Source organism: Amblyomma mixtum, chromosome 9 (genome assembly GCF_055824585.1).
Source record: "Amblyomma mixtum isolate Tamu chromosome 9, ASM5582458v1, whole genome shotgun sequence".
NCBI classification, from domain to species: Eukaryota; Metazoa; Arthropoda; class Arachnida; order Ixodida; family Ixodidae; genus Amblyomma; species Amblyomma mixtum.
The window spans coordinates 62,562,850-62,579,476 of record NC_143020.1 but is presented as its reverse complement, the minus strand read 5'-3'; the positions used below and the strand labels follow the sequence as shown (position 1 = coordinate 62,579,476).

The 16,627-nt window shown below is 50.7% G+C and overlaps 1 protein-coding gene across 4 annotated transcripts; it reads left to right on the top strand.

Annotated features, from left to right (window-relative positions):
• Positions 1 to 8: 8 nt before the first annotated feature.
• On the top strand, positions 9 to 10,754 carry LOC149329311 (uncharacterized). Of its 4 annotated transcripts, XM_089561874.1 has the most exons (4): positions 9 to 204; positions 3,720 to 3,940; positions 9,145 to 9,941; positions 10,233 to 10,754. In XM_089561874.1, the coding sequence occupies exons 3-4, from the start codon at positions 9,189 to 9,191 to the stop codon at positions 10,752 to 10,754; spliced, it is 1,275 nt and encodes a 424-aa protein (XP_089418000.1). In that variant the 5' UTR covers positions 9 to 204; positions 3,720 to 3,940; positions 9,145 to 9,188. The 4 variants fall into 4 exon arrangements, with proteins under 4 accessions (XP_089418000.1, XP_089418004.1, XP_089418002.1 ...); XM_089561876.1 differs by having other exon boundaries at positions 13 to 155; positions 3,720 to 9,941; XM_089561877.1 differs by having other exon boundaries at positions 31 to 125; positions 3,720 to 9,941.
• Positions 10,755 to 16,627: the final 5,873 nt, after the last annotated feature.

The following is a 16,627-nucleotide window of genomic DNA, read 5'->3' as shown; positions in this document are numbered from 1 at the left end:
TAGCTCCACATTCTGTTTGTTTACGAGTTCGTTTTTGTGTGTTGTCAGTCTTTGAGAAGAAGTTTTGAAGAAAGAAATCCATGTGAGGATGAAGAAGAATGTGCCTACAGAGCTTCTTCGCCCGTGTGCTTTGCTTTTGCCTTTACTATGTACAGGTGAATGCCAACCTTTACCTCCCGATTCTTGGCTGATCCCCCGGTGTCGGTATGTGCCATTCTGTCAAAGGCTACAACAACGACAACTTCTTCGCCGGAGTTCTGCTGTTCCACGGCCTGCCTCTGCGTCATCTAGCCTGTCTTCAAATTTTGGTGAGGTCGTTCCGAGAGTGGGGGATTTGGCCAGGTTTTCCCCTCTTTTTGGACGTAGGTTCCAAGGCTCTGTAGGCTTTCCGCCGTGGCTATGTCTTCCCCGGGCTCAGGTCCGGTAACCTGGTTCGCCAGTTTGCCGGCTGAAAATCTGCCGCTAACGTCTTTCAGTCAAAACGGTGTCAAGCTTATCCCCGTGGCGCTGGCCCCTGTAGGAGGTGGTGTAATTAAAATAAACTCTCGAGTGATTCAGTGTCAGCTGAAGGCAGCCACCAGCCGCTATCTTGAGATTTCGGAGGTGCGACCATTTGGCATAAGAGGAATTCTGTGCAAGTCGGCTGACTTTGATTGTGTTGCCGATTTACTGCAGTGCACCTCTTTCGCCTCACTGCCGGTGAAGGTATTTTTTCCAGAGCAGCTTGCCTGCGTAAAAGGAATTATCCGCGGTGTGGATCCTTCCGCTACACCAGGGGAAATTCTTGCAGACTTTCATGACGCCGGTGTTGGCATCCTCTCAGTGTACCGCTGCAGCAGAGAGGCTGGAGGCTCTCGTACATCAACTGAGTCGGTTATTGCAACATTTGCAGAGTCCTCTTGCCCATCCGAGATCAAAGTTTGGCCTATTGTGTACCGTGTGGACCCACTACAGCCCCGTCCTTTACAGTGTATGAACTGCTGGCGGTTCGGTCACAGTGCCAAATCTTGCAAGTCCACAATGCGCTGTCGCGTTTGCGGCGGTGATCATGCACATGACATTTGCACTTCTGAGTCGCTTAGCTGCTGCCTTTGCCACTCTGATCACACAGCTGACGACCCCGCCTGCCCGAAGCGTGCCGATGAGCAGATTGTCTTGGACATTATTCAGCGTGACAGGTGCTCGCGCGCTGATGCATACGCCCGCCTTGACAGACGGCAGAGCTCATACGCAAGTATTGCCCGCTCGACCGCTACTGATGTGGACGCAGCCTTAACTAAGTCCGTTATTGCTGCGATGGAGAAGGCTGTTGCTGGCGTACTTGACCGCATGATCAGTACGTTCAGCGATGCCTTGTCCCAGGTCATTTCCTCGCAGGCTGCTTCCTCAGCTTTAGGTAACCTAACCCCGTCTGCCTGTCCTCCCTCCTCTGCAACTGCTGATAATATTCAGCCCACCACCCCTTCTGCCTCCACGTCCGTGGGTGTAAATGACTGACCAAGTCCCCCTCCCTAACGCTTGTCAGTCAGATGTTGAAAGGACTATTCCATCTCGGAAGCGTCGTGCTTCCTCTTCTCCTTTGAAATCTGACCATCCGCATAATAAGACTAAGAAAGGTTTGCCTGGAATTTCAAAGAAAACAGATGTGTTGAAAGAGGCTGTTGCGGCTTCGTTCTTAAAGCAATAATCATGGCGGGAATATCTGTTCTCCAGTGGAATTGTTGCTTTATCTAATCTTTCCCCGACTTACAGCAGCTTATACTTAAACATAGTCCAGACATCATTTTAATACAGGAATCGTGGCTCAATCCTAATCGCCCATTTGCAATTAAAAATTTCTCCGTTCTTAGACATGATCGCCCAAACGGCAGGGGTGGGGGCTTACTAACATAGATTTAAATGAAACTGTTTCATCGTGCTAAAGTGTCTCACAAAATTATGCGACCTGATTGTGAGATACTAGCAGTTGAAATAGTTATTCCGCAGTGCGCCCCTGTTACGGTGGCAAATATCTACTTCCCCACAGGTGTCCGTAGGACGGATGGGCTCGATGCGTTACTGCGCAACAACAGAGGAGTAGTTCTAGCTGGGGACTTCAATTCACATCATGTTATTTGGGGTTTCAGAACAGACTTTAGTGGGCTTTTACTTTGGTCTTGGATGTCAGCAAACGATGAGTGCTGTTACAATAGTCGTGCCATAACTTACATGAGGGCAAATTCTCGCTCAGCTATTGATTTAACATTAGCTATTAATGGTATAGCTGTATCTTCGTGGTGTACAGTTGACTGCGGTACGTCAAGTGACCACTACCCAATCACTTTCACTATTGCGTGCAGTCCAGTTAGGGTGACTGGTTCGGCACAAAAATTTATCAATACTACACTGTTCAAGAACCTTTTAGGTGAGGCCCTCTCGGCTGTTGCCCCCTCCGATAAATATGACGGGGGTCCTCAAGTATTAAATTCCGTGTTAGACTTGTCAAAGGAAAGCCGCATGGAAGAGTCTAATGCATAACCAGTGCCCAAAGAACTGGATAAATTACAAATTCTTTGGAGCCTCTTTTAAAAAAACAATCTAAGGCTAAGGATGATTACAATGCCAGTCTGAACACCTATTTGTCTAACCCTGTCAACCAGAAGTCTCTCTATAGATTCATGGAACATACTAATGTGCTGCCTTCCTCTCATATGTCTCAGTCCACAGTACTGCCACCTCCGGACGAAAAAGATAAACAAGAGTCCATAGCTCAAAACCCTGCTGTGCGTTTTCGTGCTCGCACTACCTTTCCATCAACCCCGTTTCATTTGGGTGGAGACTTCACTAAGGTGTCTGTATCTGATTTAGCGTCTGTAGTTAATTGCCTGCAACCGGCTGCCCCTGAGATTGACGGAGTAACAGTTGGCATGCTGAAAATCCTAATGCGAGACTTTGCCCCGTACCTCTTGCAGATTGTGAACTGGTCTTTGGAAAAAGCCTGGGTTCCTCAAATTTGGAAAACAGTGAAAATTTTTTTATTGCTGAAAGAGCAGGGGAAGGGTTTTGATCTCAACAATATTGGGCCGATTGCTCTCACATCAAATTTGGTTAAGCTTGTAGAGCGGGTAGTCTTCAGCCGCCTCACGAGTCATATTCTGAGTCTTCAAGGATTTAGCGAGGCTCAGATTGGTTTCCGCCGGGGGTGTTCGATTTGGACCGCGCACATAATCTTGGAGAGCCGTATTAAGGTTGCTATGAGGCAAATTGAGGTATCAGCTCTGGTTACTTTAGATATTGCAAAGGCTTACTACAGCGTTGAACACAGCATTTTGCTTCATAAACTGGCTAATGTACAACCTCCTTTGTACCTCTTTGTGTGGATAAGAGAGTTCTTAAGGAATAGAGCATTCTTTTGTTCTAAGGGTATGTTAACTTCTACAACATGCACCCAGTCTAGAGGTGTCCCACAGGGCTCTGTTCTTTCACCGTTATTGTTTAACATACTAATGCCTGATATCCCTATTCACCCAGCCGTCAAAGTTTATGTGTATGCAGATGATATTGCTTTTTTCGCTTCTGCCAAAGACATTCATATCCTGTACCAATTACTGCAAGAGTATTTAAATGCTCTGGAAGTTTGGCTAGACAGCCTGAAGTTAACTTAAAATGTCAACAAGTGTGCAGTCCTTGTTTTCCCACAGGCAACTCTTCTTTACATCTCTCTGTCGTATCAATTGTAGGGTCTGCTCGCGGGCAGCTCAAATCCCGCGCCGCTCACCGCGGGTAGCCTCGGACCCTTCTTCCCGAGTGGTGGGGCGGGGGGAGCGAGGCTAGGCGAGGAAGCCTTCTTAAGGCGCAACCGCCAAGGCTGGCTCTCTTTTGGACCAGCGCTTTTGGACACCTGCCCTGCCAGATGACCACCTGACCCTGCTGCCCCAACGACGACCGACCCCCCTGCAATGTGAGATAAAACCTTTTTGTACAAAGACCTGCCTGAGTCACTGCCTGTGCGTCCCCGCGCAGAGGAATCGCCCACAAATAATGGCGCCCAGTATGCGGCTTTAATTAACACCTTGTGGACGATTTCTCTGCTGATTTTGGGACGTGCAGCCAGACTCGTGGCAGGCCCTCTTTGTTCGGGGCCACGCCGGACCGCTAGGGTTAAGAAGCGGGTCAGGCGGAATGTTCGCGGGGTAGCGACTTGTGCAGTGTTTTGAATTTGTTAGAGGTTTTGTGTTATTTATGTAGTTTTCGGGCGTTTTCTGTTGTGTATTTCCGTGTGTTTGTAGATAGATTGTTGTGTATATGAATGTTCTTGTTGCCATGAGCAGTTAGCCGGTGCGGCCGGACAGTTAGTGCGAACTATGCCTCCCAAAAAGGATGTTTCAGCCACGGCTTTGGATGGCGGGGCAGCCGGTAGTGAGACGCGTCGGCCGTAATAGGGCAGGTGACTGAGATGTTTGCCGCATTAGCCCGTCAGCTCGGTTCAGTGGCTGGCGCCAGCCAGGCCGCAGCATCGGTAGCATCAGCGACAACACCGCGCCCGCGGATAAATATGGAGGTCCCCTCCTTTTCCGGGTACACGGACGCGAAATCAGTCAACGAGTTTTTACTACAACTCGACGACTACCAGACGGCTCTGGGCGCCCCAGATGACGTGATGCTAGGGCAAGTCCTGCCTGTAGCACTCGTCGAGAGCGCGGCGCGATGGAGGCGCTGCCAGCCGACTTTCCATTCGATGGCGGACTTCAAAGACTGTTTCCGCGCCGAGTTCTTGCCGCGTGATTATGAACGCCGGATGCTGGAGGAGCTCGCGTTGCGCACCCAACACCCAGAGGGAAGCCTCCTCGAGTACGTACGCGCAATGCAAGAGCTGTACAAGAGGACCGACCGAGATCAGGTTGCGCGTGTGATCAGGCAGTGCCATGCACGCTTCAAGCCGTATCTGCGGGGCCGCAGTTTTACAAACCTCGAGGCCCTAGCGCAGGAGGCCAAGACCGTGCAGGTGGATTTACTGGCCGAACTGCGCTACCAGCCGCCCCCCAGGCCAGCCGAATCGCTAGAACCGGGATGCGCATGGGATGGAGGCCGAGAATACGCGATGAGGGCTTGGCGCGCCGAGGTAATGGCCATGGAAAGGCAGGCGGAACCCCCTGTTGTCCCTCGAGCGCTGGACCCTTACGCGTTCGAGCAGCGGCGTCGTGCCGGCCTCACAGGCCGCGCGCCGAGCGAGCGTCAGGAAGGCGCGGAGAAAGGGGAGAGTTGCCCCCAACCGCTTCGTGGAACGAGGGGTCCTCCGTCCACACGGCGGGTGAACAACCGGCTTTGCTGGAATTGCAACCAGCCCGGCCACATGGCACGCGAGTGCCAAGCTAGGCGTATGCAGGGAAACGCCAGGCGCTGGTGGTGATGTCTGGTGGCATCGGCCTTTCACCGTCAGCGGGAGAATTTCATGGTTGTCAAGGCGCTAGTCAGGAAAAGAACTCCCGCGCCGGCGACGGGGAGGCCTTTGTCCCGCTCGCCTGTAGAGCTCAGGGAGTCGTTCCGCGCTCAAGCCCATTTATGCTAGTGCGGTTAGCGGGTCGATGCTACTCTGCACTCGTAGACACGGGCTCAACGCTGTCACTGGTCGGTGATGAGGTGTACGAGGCCTGCCGGATAGGTAACATCCGTGTGAGACCGGCCGAAACCCCGTTAAGCTTAGCAGCTGGGGCGGCAAAGGCAAAGGGAGCAGTGCGTCTTACGATGCGCTTTGACGGCAGAAAGCGGAGACATCGCTTCGTCTATCTGCCTGGCTTGTCGATACCAGTAATTCTGGGAAGGGATTTTCTCTCGAGCGAAGGCATTGTGCTCGACATGGGGGAGAATGGCTATCGTTACAGCCAGCTCGCCCCCCTCATTCCCTTCGAAAGCGCACCCTTGCCCGGCTGTCCTGCACAAAAGGCGGTTGTCCACGCCTGTGCGACAGAAAGGCAGGGGAGCTCCCTCGAGATGCTGAGAGACGGTGGCCCGTTAGAAGCGATTATTGAGTCTTTCTCAGGACCCAGTAGTCAGCGCCGAAGGCTCGCGGAAACTTTACTCCCGTTTTTGGATTGCTTCACGGAGAAACCGGGCAGAACCGACCTGCTTCAGCGCGAGATTCAGACGGGTGATGCGCGCCCTTTCAGGTGTAACCCGAGGCCGTTAAATGCACATAAGAGGCAGCTTCTCGACTGTGCCCTTGACGAGATGATTGACACCGGTGCGGTGAGACCCTCACAAAGTCCCCGGGCGTCACCAGTGGTTCTAGCACCGAAGAAAGATGGATCGGTCAGGCTGTGTGTTGATTATCGTAAGCTCAACTCACTGACGCCTACGGTTGCGTACCCTTTTCAGTCGATCGAGGCTGTGATGTACGCGTTAGGGAACGCGAGGTTCTTCACAGTCCTAGGTGCTAGCAGAGGGTACCTGCAGATTGAGTTGGCCGAAGGTGACATTGAGAAAACCGCATTCACCTGCCACCGCGGGCTCTTCGAATTTACTCGACTCCCGTTTGGTTTGTCTAACGCCCCGAGCACGTTCATGCGACTGGTGGACATCGTGCTGGGCGACGCAAGGTTCAACTACGTTATGGCGTACCTCGATGACGTTGTGATATTCTCATAGTCGTTCGAGGAGCACCTCATTCACCTGAATTCCGTTCTCGACAGAATGAGACGTGCCGGTCTGACCATCAATCCAAAAGAAAGTGCAGTTGGCATCGAAGAGAGTGAACCTCTTGGGCTTTGTCGTGGATGATGGCGCACTGAGACCGAATGATGACAAACTGCAGGCAGTTCTGAACTGCCCCTGCCCCATGGATGTGAAAAGCTTGCAGAGGTTTTTGGGGATGGTTGCGTTCTACAGGCAATTCATCCCGCGCTGTTCGGAGCTTGCAAGGCCGCTGAACCTGCTGTTGCGTAAAGGCTCGAAGTGGGTCTGGGGCAAGGAACAGAGTGACGCATTTGTTGCCTTGGCTCGCGCAATAGCGAATACCGCTAGTCTGCGCCTCCCCGACCTGAACAAGCAGTTTGTCTTGCAGACAGACGCTAGTGACTACGGTGTTGGAGCTGTTTTGTTGCAGGAACACGTCTTGCAGACAGACGCTAGTGACTACGGTGTTGGAGCTGTTTTGTTGCAGGAACACGAGGGCAAACTGCGCCCTGTCGCGTTCGCTAGTTGCACGCTCACATTGGCGGAGCGGAATTACTCCATGACCGAAAAGGAATACCTGGCGATCATGTTCGCATTGTCGAAGTTCGACATGTACCTAGACGGAGCGGTCTTCACCGTGCAGACAGATCATCAGGCATTGTCTTGGTTAAAGAGGCTCAAGAACCCCGCAGGTAGACTCGCGAGATGGGCGCTGACGTTGCAACGTTACGCATACGCCATCGAGTACCGCCGGGGCAGCTTGAACAAGGTGGCCGATGCTTTATCTGGCTGGCGGAAGGCTGGCGGAAGCGCTTCAGAGGCGCAGCCCAGCTTTGTAGAAAGCGGCGTCACAGCTGTTGGAGAGGAGAAGAGGGCGGACGGGAGTGTTTCGCCCGGTTTGGCGAAAGAGCAGACGGACAAAGTTCCCGCACGGTGCTGTGAGAGAAGGGCAGCACAGCAGCTCGTGGCGGCGACCGCTCGCCTGCCAAGGAGCGAGGCAGAAAGAAATCTGTCTTGGGGAGTAGCGGTCAGTAGAGAAGAGCTGATTGAGGCCCAGAAAGCAGACGGTCTTTGCCAGCGGGTGCTGAAGGAGCTTGCGAGCAGCACAGCTTGCACCGGGAACGCTGAGGGCAAGTACGACGCGTATCTGCTGGGCGATGATGGCTTGCTGCTCCGCTACATCCCCCAATTTGACGAGGAAGAGGCGATAGCATCCCCTTTCCGAGTCGTGGTCCCGAGAAGGTTGCGGAAACGGTTCCTGCAGTACTTCCATGACTCAGTTACTCAGCGCTGGCAGGCCATGGCAGCGGCAGTAAGACTTACGACAAGTTATGTCGTGTCGCGACCTGGCCAGGCATGAGAAAGGATGTGGTGGGATACGCCCGTACCTGCCCGGTATGCCAGGTAGCCAAGCCTCGGGCGGGCAAGCCCGCTGGCATGATGACGGCGGTAGTTAGCAACTACCCGTGACAAGTGGTCGCGTGCGATATCATGGGACCCCTCCCTCGGTCCGCGCGCGGAAACCAATTCATCCTGGTAATAACGGACCACTATTCCAAGTGGGCTGAGGTTTTCCCCCCTTAGGAAGCTTGTGTCGGAACGAATTTGGGGAAAACTGTTGGAGACTTTCACTCGTTTCGGTTTCCCTTCCGACCTGATTACAGACAATGCTTCTTATTTCACAAGCAACGTCTTTGTAGACTCTTGTCGGGCGCTTCAAATCCGCCACAGGAGAACGAGTCCCTACCACGCTCAAAGTAACATAACCGAGCGGGTGAATCGAAATCTGAAGAGCATGCTGGTCGCGACGACCGAGCAGCTCAGAGATTGGGACGCGCGGCTGTCCGAACTGGCGTTCGCTAAAAGGACAACCGTGAACAGGTCAGTGGACATTACACCAGCTTACCTGAATTTTGGGGGAGAGATCGCTTTTCCGCTAGAGAATGCCCTACTCGACGCGGCGGGGCCTGCGCCCCCTCCGCTTTCGCAGTACGCGGCAAGGCTCCGGGAGCGCCTGGAGGCAGCGCAGCGCGCAGCCCGCGAAAACCTCGATGTCGCGCACATGAAGCAGGCGGATCAGTACAACAAAGGTCGCCGTCACGTCGTTTTCAACACGGGCGACTTAGTACTCAAGAGAATGCACCCACTTGGTAACGCAGCGCGCGGTTTCGCCGCTTCGCTAGCGCACAAGTGGGCTGGGCCGTACAAAGTTACGGCACGGACTACGCCGCTCACCTACCAGCTGCGGTTGTTGACAAACGGCGAAACCGCCGGTCCGGTGCATGTTGCTGATTTGAAGGCTTTCCACCTTCGCAAGGACGATGGCTGCGAAGCGGTGGAAAATCAGCGCGATGCGGCGATCTCACCCCCGGGAGGACGAGCAGGTAGCGGTGCGGTTCGCAACCGACGCTACAACCTGAGGACCAGGTAGCACCCGTGTCTCTCGATTAATAATCACTCGCATTGCTCTCGCCCTCTCAACATGCCTTCTAGGAAGCTCCAGCGGACCGACACCCGGGGCTCGGACTTCGGAAGGGATGGCAGACCACCGTCGAACGGTGGCCGCCATCAGGGCGCCGCCACCCGGCCGGCGGCAAGAGCCATGCGAGTGGCGCCGGTTCCATAGCCGCGGTGGCCCCCACCGCCAGTCTGACTGCGCGCCTGACCACTGGAGAGCACCTCCCAGTGGTGCAGGACAACGCAAGAGGGCCAGGGACGATCAAGAGCAGGGCCCCCCTCAGCACCCAGCCGGTGCTCCGGCCGCCGAGCAGCCACAACCCAAGCGGCCCATTGTCCTGCGGCACGTGGCCACCTGGACCACGGTCGCCAATGGAGCGGCCGTCTCTTACTGCGTGCGGTCCAGGTGGCGGGACCAGGCGCAGCCCCTTCGCGGCGGTGACCTCCAGGAAGTGCCGCTGCCTTTCCGCGGCCTGACCCTGGAGGAGAGGGACCAGGAGCCCCCGGCCGTGTATACTGACGAGGAGCGGGCCGGCCTGTGTTCCCTCTGCGGCACACTTGTTGTGCACCGGCCCTGCCACGAGGCCGGTGCGCTGCATAGACCGCGCAGGGAGGCGGCAGAGAAGCGCTTGGCGGCTGCAGCACCTTCCCCCGCTGCGCCACTGCAGAGGGGCAGCCCGGAGGAGGCGGCCCTCCGCATGCTCCAGTCCAGCCGCCCAGACCTGCTGTCCCCGGTGGCCGAGGAGCTTTGCAGGGCGCTGCCGGCAGGGCCCCCAGTGGAGCCGTGCGCCTCGCTCCCCCAGGCGGCTCGTGAGGAGCCCATCCAGCTAGCGGTGAGCGGCCCCCCGGCGAGCTCCCCTCCCCCCTGCGACGACACCATGGATAACGACCCGGACCCGGAGGTCATCGAACGCCTGCTGGCGGACCCCGGGACGGACTTTTGAGTGGGGGGGGGGGGGGGGGGAGATGTAGGGTCTGCTCGCGTGCAGCTCAAATCCCGCGCCGCTCACCGCGGGTAGCCTCGGACCCTTCTTCCCGAGTGGTGGGGCGGGGGGAGCGAGGCTAGGCGAGGAAGCCTTCTTAAGGCGCGACCGCCAAGGCTGGCTCTCTCTTTTTTGGACCAGCGCTTTTGGACACCTGCCCACCCAGAGGACCACCTGACCCCGCTGCCCCAACGACGACCGACCCCCCTGCAATGTGAGATAAAACCTTTTTGTACAAAGACCTGCCTCGAGTCACTGCCTGTGTGTCCCCGTGCAGAGGAATCGCTCACACACTCTATCCTGATCCCGCAAGTTGATTCAACAAAATACTTGGGTATAATATATGACCCGCATTTAGACTGGTGGCCACACATTAGAAGCATTGTGCTTAAGGGTGAGCGTGCCCTTGGCCGGTTGGTGAGGATCAGCAACAAAAAATTCGCTATGCGACCGGACACTCTACTCCTTCTTTATAAGACCTATGTATGGGCAATCCTTGAATTCGGCTCCGTTCTCTTTTCTGGGTGCCCAAAGTACAAGCGTGAACCCCTGTTTGTTATGGAGCGACGCGCTCTGCGCCTTTGCTTAGGTCTGCCTAAATCAGTAGCTAATGCTGTGTTGTACTTGGAGGTGCGGATACCTGATCTCAATTCGCGTTTTTGAGCTTATCACTGTGCGGACATTTTTAAGGTCTTTGGAGCCTGTTCCTGGGTTGGTTAACCCTATATTTACAATGAACCCAACTCTCTTCTTTGGTACTCCCTGCCCTCGGTATAAGCTCCCTCAGGTGGTGCTCACGAACTCCCTGCTGTCAAATATTTCTGTGTCAATGAGATCTTTAGTACTAGTCAACCACAGGTGGGCTGATACGGCAGTCTTCTTTGACAACACCCTCCCAAGGAATGGTAAAAACCTGCCTGCCATTGTGTTAAATGGGCTTATAGAGGGATAGAGGAGTACCTAGACAATTTCCCTAACCATACTGCCGTTTATACAGATGCCGCCAAGCAAAATGAAAGGGCAGCTATTGGCATTTACTCAGGGGCTCTTGATTGGAGCTACTCATTTCGGGCCCCAGACTATAGCCCTATTTTTGTAGCTGAGTTTCTGGCCATGGAGTTGGCCTTAATAAGGATTCCCTGCAGTATCACTCAGGTCATTATACTCTCAGAAAACCTTTGTTTTGACAGCGCTCGAAAACTCGAGGGATACTCCTTTGAGCCGTTCTCTTCAATTTTTTATTCCTCCACATGTTACATAAGTACGCTTTCACTGGGTCCCTGGGCACTGTGGCATTGTTTCTAATGAGAGGGCTGATTTTTTAGCTAAGTCTGCCCTTGATGGACCTATTGTCTCTTTCATTCCAAATACTGTTTACTTGACTCTAGCACGCTTTCAGCGATTCCAGCGTCCCCACTCCTTGAGCCATGAGCCTCTCCTTGCTGCAGCGGATTTTCAACACCTGGCATTTCCTTGGAGTGTGCGGATGTGCAGTTCAAGGCAATGTGAGGTGTCCATGACGCTTTTGTGCTGCAGGATACCGCGGCTAAATCTTTATTTATACTGATCGGGGCTTTCGATATCCAACCTTTGTGAGTCTTGTGGCGAAATTGAGTCTATAGAACATTTTTTCCTCTCCTGCCGTCGGCTCGCTCCTCTCCGTAGAATTTCCTTGGAGATCCCCCTCGCTCGGCTCGGGCTTCCTCGATCTATTCCGATTCTCCTATCCTTCGGGGCAAGCGCCAAGGGATATGCCCTGAAAGCAGTGTTTGATTCTATTCACGGTTATATAATTTCATCTGGTAGATTCCTGTGCTCGAATGTGAATTCACTACTTGTCCTTCTCCGTATTTTTTGTTTTGTACAAAGTCTAGCTTTGTGTCCCAAAATTATCAAAATACTCCATTCCCTGTACATGAGTGCGTTTGTATCCGCTATACACCCTGGCCAATCCCCCGCCGTGGGTATGTGCCATTAAGCCTGAGGACATCACCATCATCATCATCTACAGAGCAAGGGTAACTTCGTATGACCCGGTGAACATCACTTTTGCGGCGTGCGCTAGTGAAGGCATGGTCCGTCTTTGTGCGCGCGTTCCCAAATGTCACCTCGCAGTTACGAAAGATTCGGGCTTATTAGCGCCTTTACCAGTAACGTGAAAGCCGCAGAAGTGTATAACCGCAATGCCAGACAAATTTTCTTCAGTGCAACTTGCCGGAGTTATGACTTTAAACCTGCCACTTCAACACTTGCAACTTCGGGCAAGTAGATGCAATGAATTGCAAAGCTGTAATTGGCGTTGATTTATTTAAATTCATTAGGTGTGTATCTTCAGCCGTGACCATCTCACTGAATCGATCGCCAGTGAACGTCTATTTCTCATGTAGCAGGTTCTTGGAGAAAGCGCGCACGTTCGCATTTCTTCTCAAATGTCTGTGTTCTGTCATCGTAATCGCAGAGGAAATGCAACAGTCAGTTATTTTTCAGTCTAGAGCTTTGCGGTAAAAAGGCTGATGATTTATGAATTCGGTGGCTATTTTTGTGTGATAGCCGTTCGTGGTGCATTATGGTGACTTTTGGAAGCTGGTGAACCTCATCCCGATGGCGGTACCTGTAACCAGCAGTTTACGCCCAAAACTGGTACAAACAGCTTCTAGTTATGGCATATCAACAGGCTTTTTTTTTGTATTCAGAAGTAGTCTCCTTGGCCTGCAAGTATAAAATCCCTTTTTCCGCATCCTATTATAGCTGCTACACAGGAATGAAAAATGCATGATGCCCTCCAGTTCCAATGAATGGTCTACTTTAAAGAGCAGGACTACATGCCGTAGCCATATCGAACAATGCTGGTGTCGTTTGTGTGTGTTTTGTGCCTTTTTTGTGTGTTCTCAGTTTTGCAGGCATTGGAGAAGCACCAGAGCCAGGGGAAGAACATTCCAGAGGAAGAACTGCAGCCAGTCTGTGCCGACCCATAGCTTGATGCTGCTGTCCGGTAAAACATTGTATTGCGGGACCTGTCTTTGTACCGTGCACCAAGAGATCTCCCCTAGATAAATGGATAACTGTTGGCATCCTTTTTACATTAGGCCGGTGGCGAGTGCCACCTCGCCTAGAAAGTTAATGGGGTTCATTGTTTTCTTCTACTGGCTGTTTTTTTTTTTTTTGAGCTTTGATTAATCCTTGTCTGTTTATTTTTTTCCCATTCAAAGCTGTCATTTCTATTTTACCCTATATTCCTTCGATTTCTGTGAAGTGTTGTACAATTTTTTCATTCTGCTCTTTCTTGGTGTCTGATGGCTCATTTGCCATTGTGTGTTTTGTGAGAGTTCCTTGCAACTTACGCACTATCTCCTCTAGGTTCACAAATTGTTGCCTTTCTTAGTTGTGGTAAAGCCTCTTGTTCTAGCCATCGTTTTATTTATTTCATATCGGCGTTTTTGTTTGTTATTTGGCATAATATTTGTGCTTGGAAGTTTCAGGTGAAAAAATTGCTTAAAAGTAAGCCAGTGGTTATTTTTGCAGTGCAGTTGGATATTCAGCTTGAAATCACAACTGAAGCATTCTTTTTCTGGTTGAGTATATCCCAGTTTGGTAGCGCACATGTTTCTCGCTTCTCAGATTGAAAATGCTGTATTGAATTTGTACTGGATGGTTGTATTGCATGACTATTGCGATATGTTTAGTTTAATTGTGCCTTCAAAGGGTCAGTGGAGGTCTCTTCCTGACCTACGTACTGTGTTTCCAGATGTCACGACAGCGACCACTATTCAACAGCCACAAACTTAGTCATGTGGCGTCGCAAATCAAAATTTTCCGGTGTCAAGGCATAGTGTTGGACTATAAGCTTGCAGTTGGTCGATGTCATGGTAAAAATTCTCAATGTTGGACGCGGTGCATTATCCCGTGACGTCCCTGCGGCCTCATGTGTGGCCAGAACGCATGACCAGTTTCTTATCTTCTTATCTGCTGCCTGTTTAAGTAATCTGGTCATGCTTTTTCGCCTTGCATATGTGTGGCTAAAGAGAACCAAATTAAGGCTCCCGAACGCATATTCTTGGTGTGATGCTCTTTGATTTAGGTTTGTACACTGATGTTTCAGTTACATGTTTAAAGTTGCGTGGGCCACATTTTTAAGCACAGTGCTGGTCATTTCTATATTGCCTTTGCGCCAAAACTCTCAGCAGCATGGAGGAACTCGGACAAAGCTACCAGCTCATTACTGCACTCATGTAAACTAGCTACGGGTGTCGGAGAAAATGCAGTCTTCCTTGCTTCTCCGGTATCCTCTTCTTCGGTCGCTCACAGAAGTCGCCGGTTTGCCTCGCCCTCAGGTGTCCTTGATTGGGGCAGCAGATCATTCCTCCTCTCCGCTGTTTTAAAAAATTAAGGAAAGAACAACTAAGCATGCACTGTCGTTGCGAAAAAACAGATCATAATATGAGCCTAAGCACGGACTTGCTCACGACTTGCATCATGACCTGAATGTGAGTTCGGACTCACTGATGATTCATATCATCATCTGAATATGAGCCTGAGTGAGTCTTCTCATTACTCAGTCTGCTGATCTAGGACTGCATTATATGTATTCCATACACAAAGCATATAAACAATGCTATGTGGCATTAGAGACTACTTCTTACACTGCTACGCTCTGTTTAAAATAGCAGGCATGAGGTGCAGTATTAGGAGGACACAGAGTAAGAACCTTTCAATGCAACCTGCTGCTATGAACATATGTAGAACAAAGAAGATGACAGAATGGATAGTCAGACGTGGATTTTGTGCGTTCTCGTTTCTTTGTGCTTTGCCATACACATTGCAGGCACAGATTCCGCTGCTTGCGGCATTTTTGCTTGTTTTATAGTGACTCTTAGTTGTTCTCCGTTATTTTGCAGGCTGTTCCTGATAGGCCTATGTGTACAAGGTTCTAGAGGAAGAAACCTTCGATGCCACGCCTGCCAGCTTTCCATGACTCCATTGCATGATGCTCATAAGCTAGAAGATTGCTTGTGCAGTGATCCCAGTGCACTGTGTTTATGCACAAAGTGAGATGGAAGCGTTTTTAATGATTTTGCTGGAATTACAGGGATTTAAATAATAAGGAACATGGGGACCGCCCTCAAAACAAATATTCGTTTTGTGAACTCATTTCAAAAATAATTATTTTCATAGGAATGGCATTTGGCTTTGGATAGAGAGGGAATAAGGGAATAAAAATAGGCACAAATTTCTTTCTTCTGCTTAGCTCAAAAGTCGTGTAGCTGAAATCATTGGTGTGCAATGGTTGAACAGTTTAAATTAAGCTCTCAGTGGAATTCCCATATCAGTCGGGGTATTAGCAGAACACCTGACCACATAGAGCAATTGAGTAAAGCCTGCAACGTGTGTACTGTTGTTGGACAATTAGTAGTATTAGTAGAATCACATTATTTGGTCACTTAGAGGCTGAATGGCCATGGGGCATTCCTGATGTTAATGGGTCAGATTGGCATATGTTTTAAGGCAGTTATAGCATTCCAAATATGTTGCACATTTTTGTAAGAAAGTCTGTGCCGGTGTCAGTAGGACATCGCATGTCCCTTCTTCAAGTAACTTTGTGACACGGAGAACTGAAAAAAAAAAACAAGCATCTGGGGCGCACCCTTAACAAAGGAGTCCCATTGATTCCGAAATATTATGCTCAATCAAAAATATACATGGCAGAAAATGATCCCTTTAGTTTTGGTGCAAAATTTGGTGGATCAACCCCATCCTGTTTTCCGGAGATCAAAGCAAGGTCACCTCTCGGGTGATGGTCATTGTGAAGAACTTAATGAGTGACATCGCCTGTCAGCACGAAAGGCATTTATGCTGGTACTTGTGTGATTGTTCTGTTATGTGGACGAAATGATTTTTTTCATTTATACAGTATTTAATTTTTCAATCGAAGCAGAAACCTCAATGATGAAAACTGCATGCTTTGGAACTTGTAGCATTTCGTGCCGCTGGGTATGGCACATCAATCTTTTTCCTGATTCTTGTGCTGTATGGCCTCAAATATGCGATCGGTTGCTTACGTAATTCGATGCAACTCCACCACTCTGCACACCTGGTTGGGGCTTTGTGATGACTGTAGCTCTGCAAAATCTGTGCTGTATCATGTGGTGAATTTTATATTCTATTGTATTTGCCGCTGTTTACTGGTTCATGGGTGTCCTTTTGGGTTTGCTGAAGAGTGCAGTATTATTCTTTGTTGTCGGTCACAATTAAGTGACTGACCTCACTTTGTCATTGCATATTGCATTACTGACTCTGTCCAAGCTATATCCATTGCTGCGTTCATGTAAACTGTATTCTGACACCGTTCATTTTGGCTGTATGGAGCGTACTATGACAATGTTTATTCTAGTTTTTTGACAATACTGAATGTTGATCTGCACGCATGGAATTCATCGTGTATGGATTTCATTTCATGATGGTGGTACTAGCTTTTATTTTTCTTTAAGGTGAAAATTCTTTTGTTATAATGCAAAGCTTTTTAAAAAACTTCCTTGTGT

Bases quoted from the DNA above. Each gene is read 5' to 3' on its own strand.
- LOC149329311 (XM_089561874.1), top strand. From the start codon at position 9,189: ATGGCAGACCACCGTCGAACGGTGGCCGCCATCAGGGCGCCGCCACCC. The intron at 9,942-10,232 runs GTGAGCGGCCCC...TTTTTGGACCAG, and splicing joins AGGAGCCCATCCAGCTAGCG to CGCTTTTGGACACCTGCCCA.